The sequence below is a fragment of the Anarrhichthys ocellatus genome, unplaced genomic scaffold (genome assembly GCF_004355925.1).
Source record: "Anarrhichthys ocellatus isolate YVR2014 unplaced genomic scaffold, GSC_Weel_1.0 scaffold1909, whole genome shotgun sequence".
Taxonomy (NCBI): domain Eukaryota; kingdom Metazoa; phylum Chordata; class Actinopteri; order Perciformes; family Anarhichadidae; genus Anarrhichthys; species Anarrhichthys ocellatus.
Window position 1 is genome coordinate 1 of NW_022281883.1, and position 9,344 is coordinate 9,344.

At 42.4% G+C, this 9,344-nt stretch overlaps 1 protein-coding gene across 1 annotated transcript; it reads left to right on the plus strand.

Moving 5' to 3' along the window:
• Positions 1 to 595: 595 nt before the first annotated feature.
• elac2 (elaC ribonuclease Z 2) lies at positions 596 to 6,820 on the plus strand (the record flags this gene model as incomplete). Its single annotated transcript, XM_031839745.1, has 15 exons — positions 596 to 682; positions 789 to 901; positions 1,268 to 1,366; positions 1,475 to 1,613; positions 2,280 to 2,365; positions 2,656 to 2,777; positions 2,924 to 3,014; positions 3,433 to 3,571; positions 3,686 to 3,724; positions 3,886 to 3,995; positions 4,696 to 4,795; positions 4,879 to 4,999; positions 5,442 to 5,520; positions 5,799 to 5,943; positions 6,129 to 6,820. Coding segments are annotated over 15 exons (1,701 nt in total), but the record flags the coding sequence as incomplete, so codon positions are not given.
• Positions 6,821 to 9,344: the final 2,524 nt, after the last annotated feature.

Here is a 9,344-nt window from a genome sequence, read left to right on the forward strand (position 1 = left end):
CTCTCTTTACTCTGCTCAGGACGTAAACTAAACCTGTACTCGGTGTGTTAACCGTCATATTCAAGATGTTACACAAATGTCTGATTATTAATATTATTATGTTTTGGGTTTGAATGAACAGCTTATCTGTTGGAACAAGTTCATTGAGACTTTTTCCTAATTTAATTGGATGGAAATAGTCAAATTTAAACAGTTTTAATATCTTCTAGCTCTCTATAGAATAATAATAATGATTATTTGAATATATTGTTGTTTTCATTATAGACCTAATTTCATTATAAACCATTTATGTAATTGAGACTAATTAATTTTTTATTATCTGTTGATTTATTTATTTTTTGATTAATTGATCATTTATTTGTTCCATAAAATGTCATAAAATAGTAACAAAATGATCTCTCACAATGTCCATATCCAGTCTATGATTCAAACCCCCAAAATATTTAAATTAGTAATCACATAAACAGCAGCATACTCGCATAGCATTGGAGAAGCTGGAACCCGCCTGTGTTTTAACATTATTTAACATGAGTTACTGTGACCATTGTAATGAAGCTGCCGTTCATAACCTCTATGATAAACGTTATGAAACCTTCTTTTCCTCCACAGAGGAACAGCAGCCATCGGTCCGCTCATCGCAGCTCTGAAAGGCGGGAAAACTGTCACGTACGAAGGAAAAGAGGTGCCGAGAAAAACGCTCCCCGTCTGATTTAACCCGCTTCTTTTCATTATTATTGTTTTTTAAGCTGCAGCTCTGAAATTAATTTTCTCTGTCCGTCGTCTTGTAGATCCGGCCGGAGCAGGTTTGTACCCCCACTAATCCGGGACCAGTCTTTATCGTCGTCGAGTGTCCGTCTGAGGAGTTTGTTGAGGCGGTTTGCTCCGACCCGCAGCTGAGGAGGTAGAAGAACTGTGATGCACATTTTATTTATTCTTATTTATCACAGAGTCGTCTTTATTTGGATACTTTTACAGAATTATTCATCGTTCCAGTTTTTACAATATTATTATAGAACACAAAAGTTTCATTTGAGGTATAAATAAATAAAACATATTTAAACATAAGAGAGGAAATGTACGTTCTACACTTCTCCCAAATCTAGTTTCCTGAGCCTCATGGAGAAGGTGATCTTTCCTTATTGTAAATATTTCATAAATGATATCATACCTTCTATAAGCCATCACACTCAATTCAAATACGTATCTTTGTTCAGTGTTTGTGGATGTTGAATGTAGTATTTAAGTTTGAGTGTGTCGTCTCCTCCAGATACCAGACGGGAGCGACGGAGGACTCGGCTGCGCTGGTGGTCCACATGACTCCGGAGTCCGTTCTGTCCACCGATCAATACAAACGGTGGATGGGGAGGTTTGTCTTCTCCCTCTTTACAAACACATTCCACAGACATTCTGACTGTTTTTGAGTTTTGTGTGTCTGTCTGTGTGTGTCTGTGTGTGTGTGTGTGTGCGCGCGCAGGTTTCCGTCCACAACAGAACACCTGATCCTGAATGAGCAGGTCTGTACGGTCCACAACGTCAGAAGTCACAAGATCCAGGCCCAGCTGAACGTGATCCACCACGACATCTTTCCAGAACTCAAGTCCTACAAGTCAAAGGTATCCCACAAAACTAACGTCTGTAACTTCCACAGATCTAAAAGGTGAAAGGTCACATTGAGTCAGACCTGAATGAGCTTCTAGGGGACATGAACCGTAACTTCTTCATCTTATATCATGTGCTGCAAACTCAAGTAGATCTAATAATACAATGGACAAAGAAGAACTAACTAGAGAAAATGAAATGATCCTCTTTAAAGATGAGCAGGAGAGAGGAGGAGCTTAAGAGGAAGTGGATTAAATGAGTCAACAAAACTAAAAGAGTTTCTCTGTTTCATACCTTTTTAAGTAAATAAATATTCTTTAGTTTCCCTGATCTGTTTCATTTTAAAAAACAGTGTTTTAAAAAGAAAGTCGGTTCAGCAAAACAGGATGTTTGATATTTAAACGTCTCCATGCACTCTGGGAAATGACTAAAATGCATTTTTCACAATTTTCTTACATTTTCCCCCAAAAATAATCCGGAAAGTTAATCGAAAATGAAAGAAATCGTTGGCAGCGGTGGTCGTTTATTTCACATTTTTGGTGTGTAGCTCGTTGCACATATATTACATCACATGACTTCATAATCACCCCTCCACTACGTTTCCTGTATCACAGTACTGTACTGTAATGTAATGTAATGTACTGACTGCAGTGGCTCAGTAACTGTGTTTTCCTCCCCAGGAGGCTCCGGCTGAGCTGCACATCCCAAACGTCAGAGCCGAGTGTCTGCTCAAGTTCCAGCTCAGGCCTGTCATGGAGTGGCAAAGGTTAGTTTGTCCTTCACCCCCCCCCCCCAAATGTAGCCAACATTACTCTGCCTCTCCGAGCGGCGCCTCGTCACAGAAAACAATCTGGAACGGACCACTGCACTCGGCCGCTTTCTCCGCTCGTCTTTTTTAACCTCGTCTTCAAAGTGTCAGGTTTTTCTTTTCCCTCTTCGCTGTTTCTGTCAAGTACTGCAGCGGCGCGTCGAGGTCAGATGTGAGAAAGAATCCCTGTTTTCTTGTTGTTGCGGGCAGCGGTGTGTGTCTTCTTGACTCTGCTTCTCATTTGTTAGAGACGCCATCCCCTCCTGCAACACGGAGGAGTTTGTGAAAGAGGCGTCTGAGGTCCCAAACTTTCTGGAAGAAGTGGACAAGTGCAGGAAGATCTGCTCCGCTGACGGCGCAGATCTTTCTGGTGAGTTTCTCCTCTTTAAACCTCCTCCTCCGGGACCTTTGCTTTCTCCTAGTTCACAGCCCGACAAAAGAGTTTGATACTTTTAAGTGGATGGATCCTCCAGTGGTGTGAAGGGAAAGTATACCAGCATGTTCTGTTTTCTACAGGAGAGAAACACCCCGAGGTGGTCTTCTTGGGAACAGGTTCGGCTCTACCGATGAAGATCAGAAACGTCAGCGGCACTTTAGTTAATATCAGGTACGGATCTCCGCTTTCCACACGGGTAGATCCACTTATAAAATCTGCTCTTAATTTGTATTTAGTTCCAATGAAACAAAATGAAAAGTGGATCATAAAACTACCGTTTGCAGCACAAGTTCTTCTGTAGTTTGTTGTTCTTTGTTTTATAATCTCCTAAAATTCACTTAATTCCACTCTTTATTTTGATCACTTCCAACGCAACATTTTACCCAAAATATAAGCTGAAGATTTAATAAAACTCTGTGGGTTTATTGGTGCATATCTGTATGAAATGAAATTAAAATAACTTTTATGGAGATGGAGTGCACCTGTCAGTGTGGCTCAATCACATCGCGGTGATGCAAGGAAGAAGACACTTCTTTCTCTTTTGTATGCATTAATTGAGTCTGTTCTTCTGTTCGTTCTCTGCGTGCAGCCCGACTCAGTCGGTGCTGTTGGACTGTGGAGAGGGAACCTTCGGTCAGCTCTGCAGACACTACGGAGACAACGTGGACGACGCTCTGTCCAAGATCTCAACCGTCTTCATCTCACACATGCACGCTGACCACCACACGGTAAGCAGCTGTGCACGATACGATGCGACCACGTTGTGTCTTAATACGAGGAAATACAGATCACTTCAGTGGAAAGGGAGCTGCTTCAAAATAACCTTTTCTTCTTCTTCTTAGGGGCTGCTAATGTTGCTTTATCAGAGGGAACGAGCACTGGTACGTAAAAGAACAGAATATGGAAATCATAAGACATCTAGACATTTTACCCTTTTTAACTGTAAGGACTCTAATACGACGTCCTATCTTTCGGTCATTTAATGTAATGAAAAATTACTAAATAATTATTTATTAAACAAACGTAATTGTTTGTCTCCCAGACAACGTTGGGAGAGACGTTCAGCCCCGTCTACCTCGTGGCTCCGGTGCAGATCATGAGCTGGCTCAGCCAGTATCACGATCACTGCGAGGAGATCCTCAACCACATCAAGTATGTGAATGCAGTCTATGGATATGTGTGTGTGTGTGTGTGTGTGTGTGTGTTCAGTTTTAGTGTTTTATTCAGCTTCATGGTGATATTTGCTTCGTTACCTCCCACCACTGAGGGAACCTTTCATTATGCCGACTCATTAGAACCAGACATTGTTGCCCCTCAACCATCCTGGAGGATCTTCCGATCCCTTAAATGCAAGACCACAGACTCTATTTAAGAAGTGGACGTAGTCATCGTCACAACACCCATTTGTTTTTTGCAACCGTATACGTCTCTTGTACAGACCTGTCAATCACTGTGTAGCCCCGCCCTAAAGCATCCCCTGCTTTATGGTCTGTTTGACTCTAAATGGACCATTATTTACTAAATGAACAAGACTTGAAACTAGAGATTGAGACCATAAACTCATGTTTACAATGTTTACTGAGGTAATAAATCAAGAGAGAAGTAGAGTCACTTTCTCATAGACTTCTATACAACCACAGGAGTCGCCCCCTGGTGGACACTAGAGAGAATGCAGCTTTGAGACATGAAGCTTCGGCTTCACTCGGCAGAACCGGAGGTTGCCACTTTGGAAATCCTCGTTTGCATAATGAAAAGCACCCTGAGCGTACAGAGATGAACCCTTTTTTAATTAAGAGATCTATATTGTTGTGGACTCGATGTCTTTTATATCGTGTCTTTTTGTGTTTTTCAGCCTCATCCCGAACAAAGTTCTGTGCGACGGCGGCGAGGTGCCCAGGCAGAGGACGAAGTTGTTCATCCAGGGACTGCTGAAGGAGAACGATTTGGAGAAGGTGTTTAAACATCACATCAGTTTTGTTAGTGACGTGTCTTTTTAAATGTATTTATTATTTGTGTGTGTGTGTGTGTGTGTCAGTTCCAGACGTGCACCGTGCGTCACTGTAAGAACGCCTTCGCCTGCAGCTTCTCTCACCGGTCCGGCTGGAAACTGGCGTTCTCTGGCGACACCATGCCCTGCGATGCCTTCGTACACACCGGTCAGTTCCACATTTAACTCAGAGTGTATCTACACACAGGGCGTGTGAGAGCAAATCGAGCGGAGGAGGCTTTCAATAATCCAGAGAGCTTCATACAAGGTCATCGAACTACATCTGAATAATTTATCAGATATTCCTTAATGCTTTCGATCACTCTGCGAGCTGGCAGGCCTCTCTCTAAAGAGGTTCCTGCGGGATCCCACTTCATTGACTCTTCTTAAATTGCTTGACTGGATTCGGTCCAAGCGAAGCCTCCCGGAGACGGCGAGTGTGTCCCACGCCTGTTCATTATAGATGGCATCGGCTCGCCGGACAAAACCAGGGCGTGCCGATTCTTGATTACTCCGACCGCCTGATTGATTTCCTGAGGGGGAAGAGGCTGTTAGTGCTTCTCTGTGATTCAGGACTCTCATTCCACTTTTCTTTTTTCTTTTCTTTGCAGGAAAGAATGCAACCTTACTGATCCACGAGGCCACGCTGGAGGACGGGATGGAGGAGGAAGCTGTGGAGAAAAGACACAGGTGAGTAAAGTCACAAACTGCAGAGATGTGAATTGAATAGAATAAGGAACGGTAAACAAAATAAATGCACTTTATTGCCTGTTTGAGGTTGCACTTATGTCTTGAGTGCATTGTTAAATATCTCTACTCTCCACAGATATGATATTGATTTCTGCACATTTTTTTATTCTTCCAGAGTGAGTCTGTTTTCGCAAAAACATCTTTTATGTCCCTAAAACTGAGACGTCAGTAAATCTCTCTGCTTCATGCTCCGTGTTGTTGTTTTTTTCCCCTGACAGCACGACCTCGCAGGCCATCGGCATCGGCATGAGGATGAACGCCGACTTCATCATGTTGAACCACTTTAGCCAGCGCTATGCCAAGATCCCCCTCTTCAGCGAGGACTTCAATAACAGAGTGGGGATATCGTTTGACCACATGAGAGTAAGTCGTGTGACGTCTTCATCAGCTGAATAGGGAAGCCTTTTTCTTGTGTATATATACGATTGCACCTGAATGCATCATTTGAGCTGAAGCTGAATGTATGGTGTTCTTTCTTCTGAGCCTCTCTTGTTTTTAGGGGTTACAACCTGCTAGTCAATCATTTCCTCCATTTCCTCTTTCCTCAGATTCGCTTCGGGGACTTTAAAATCCTCCCCGGGCTCATTCCCGCACTTAAAACCCTTTTCGCTGAAGAGATCGGCGAGATGGAGGGGAGACGGGAGAAAAGGGAGCTGAGAAACCCGGGAGGAAGCGTCTCCGAGGTGGAGAAGACGCCCGACGTGAGCCGAGCTAAAAGAGTCCAGGAGGAGGAGGAGGCGACGCACAGCCAAGAGACCAAGAGGCTGAAGACCTGCTGAAGGCCCGAGTGAAGAACAGACTTTTAACTGAGAGAAACACGAGTGCTTTTATTTCAATGAGTTGTTTTCTTCATTTGGCTCGTGTGGTTTTATTACAGAAAAGATGCTGTAGATTTCCTGCATTGTACAAAGCTGAGCGATCAGTACAGTTTGTTTTTCAGTAAACACAATAAAAAGATCCCTCATAGTTCATAGTCACGTCCATCAAACATGAGACGTGTCAATCAGTGGTTACCAACCACAACAGCTGGAATGTGCCAAATGTTTTTATTTAACGACATTCATTCTGTTATTAAGGGGATATTGTTAAAATCCATATTTCACATGGTATTAGATGGATTCCCATGGAGTTTGGTTTCCTCTCGATGGACTGTATCATCTGTGGTAGAGCTGCCACAATATCAGATGTTCACGATAATATGATCTGTAAAAAGATAAAAAGTTAGTCAATTCATCTTGAACTTTGTGTTTTGTGTCTTTTTGGAAAATGATATTAATATGGTGAGTGTTGTACCCAGTGTTAGCTGGTGGAGCATGTTCTCTGTAGGGCTGTGCCACATCCAATCAATTTCAGCAAACATCCCAGAATGATTTAATGCAAAAACATTAAGTTATCAAACACGTATTACTACTTTGCAGTTAAATATTTAACCTTTATTCCAACATGACAAAAAGCAGTAAATAACACTTTGATAAACACGTCAGGACATCTTATTTTAGTCACCCTCACAGGAAATTCAGTATAATATAATAATATATATATCATAATATTCAGTATAATATAATATATATATATATATCATAATAATATTCAGTATAATATAATATATATATCATATAATATTCAGTATAATATAATAATATATATATATATATATATATCATATAATATTCACTGTAATATAAAACACATATATATATATATATATATATAATGATGTATTTATAACTATACATCATGTCTCAGCAGGTGCTTCATGTCCCTCTCTCCCTAGCTGTCCGTGCTGGATCTGTCCCGTTGTTTTAAAAAGCTAAATACGTTATTAGCATGACGTCATGCAGCTAGCCTAACCTGTCTGGTGTGCAGCTAGAGAAGCTTCATGTGCTGCTTCCCTTCCCCGCTAGTCTGCTGTCTGATTGTGAGGTCAGGCTGATCTGATATCAGCTCTTTGGCCTGAAGGTTCTCCTCAAAGTTCTCCTCTCAAACGGGTCTTGGGGGACATCAGACGTCCTCCATCAGACGTCCTGCTAAAGATGTGCTAGACGGACGGGAACGTTAGCGCACAGTATCAAAATGTATTAATGTTTTATGACAAAAATATACCATAAAGATCAGTTTCACATCTATATCTGTGTGTTCATGTTTAGAGCTGCAACCAACGATTATTTTCATTCTCAATTAATTGTTTATTATCTTCTAGTTTAAACGATTGTCTATAAAATGTCACAACATGGAGAAAAAAAGTCTCCAAAACGATGTCTTGTTTAATAGTTTTCTGTTGATTGACCGATTACAGACTTTGACTTTAGTTAATGTGACTCTTAAACACGTTTGTATTTCTTTGTAATCAGCCAGCTGAGATCTCCACGTGTTTCTTTCACGTTTATAAAGAAAGAGAACCTCAGATTAAACGGCTGCTGTTGCAGTCAGACACGTTGTTTTATTGGGCTTTTTTCCAGGTTCAGATCTTTAGTAAAATATTTGTCCATTCATGCACTGGAACATTTTTATCTCAAGAGCTGCAGCAGATGTTTCCACTCGAGTCCACATGGGGGCTTCAGTGAGCCACCAGAGTTCAAGTCTAGTTGCACCTGAAAGGGAAAACAGAGAAATCAGCCAACATGGTAACACCGCTCATGAAGAGAGACTTATTGTTGCCACTTGAGGGAGCGTTGGCTGCAGGAATCTCCTCCGATCACAAGCAATGGAGGATTTCCGCCATCAAAGGGGGTCAGGTGTATAGTTGTTAAAACCAGGAGGAGGTATTGAAGATATTGGCTCTGTGTGTGTGTGTGGGGGGGGGGGGGGGGTTGTTAATGCAGGCTTTTATTTTGACACATACAGTATCTGCAGGCACGAATGAACTTTCCTTTCAGGCGCTGACCTTTCAATTATAGAGAAGAAGTAGCCCTCGGAGGAAACATTCACCACGGGCTTGTTTTCCTGCAACGACTGCGGTTCTGCTCTAAATTCAAGGCCAAAGGTGACTCCTACACTAGAGATGATCCTCCTCCTCCTCCTCCTCCTCCTCCTCCTCCTCTTCCTCCTCCTCCTCCTCCTCCTCATCATCATCTCTCTCCTCAGATAAGACAGGTACCAGACCTCTGCAGTACATGTGAGCTTTTTAAGAGAGATTAGCGGGTCGAGCGGTGGGCAGACGAATAGCCCGTCTTCTGGAGTGTGAAGCGGTGAGATGAAGAGGCATTGCTCCTGAGCCTGGAGTCCGTTTAGGGGAACTTTGCTGCCACCGAGACCAGAGGAGGCATGAATGATAACGAGGGCCGGGGGCAGAAACCAGTTTTCAAATACCATTGATACCTAATCATCACTTAACCAGCAACGGACCAACCTGCTTCTTTGCTGTTGGACTTTTACAATGTAGTAACTGCTGAGTTCTGGCAGCATTGATAGAAAACCCAAGCAGTCAGACAGCAGACCTCTTTATCTGGTAAAACCATAGACTGTAAAGAAGTGGACGTAGTCGTGGTAATGTCACCCGTTGGTTTGTGGACTACCGTTTAAAAAAATCTGAGTTCGGCAATTTCGCCATCGCCATCTTGGATTCTGGTCGTTGCCATGTTGTTTTCTTCACAAACATTTAACAGAAGTGATATCTGGACTGAGGAGGAGTGACGTAGAGACGGCGCATACGTCTCTGGTAGAGACCTGTCAATCACCGCGTAGCCCCGCCCTAAAGCATCCCCTGCTTTATGGTCTGTTTGACTCTAAATGGACCATAATGTACTAAATGAACATCATGCTGT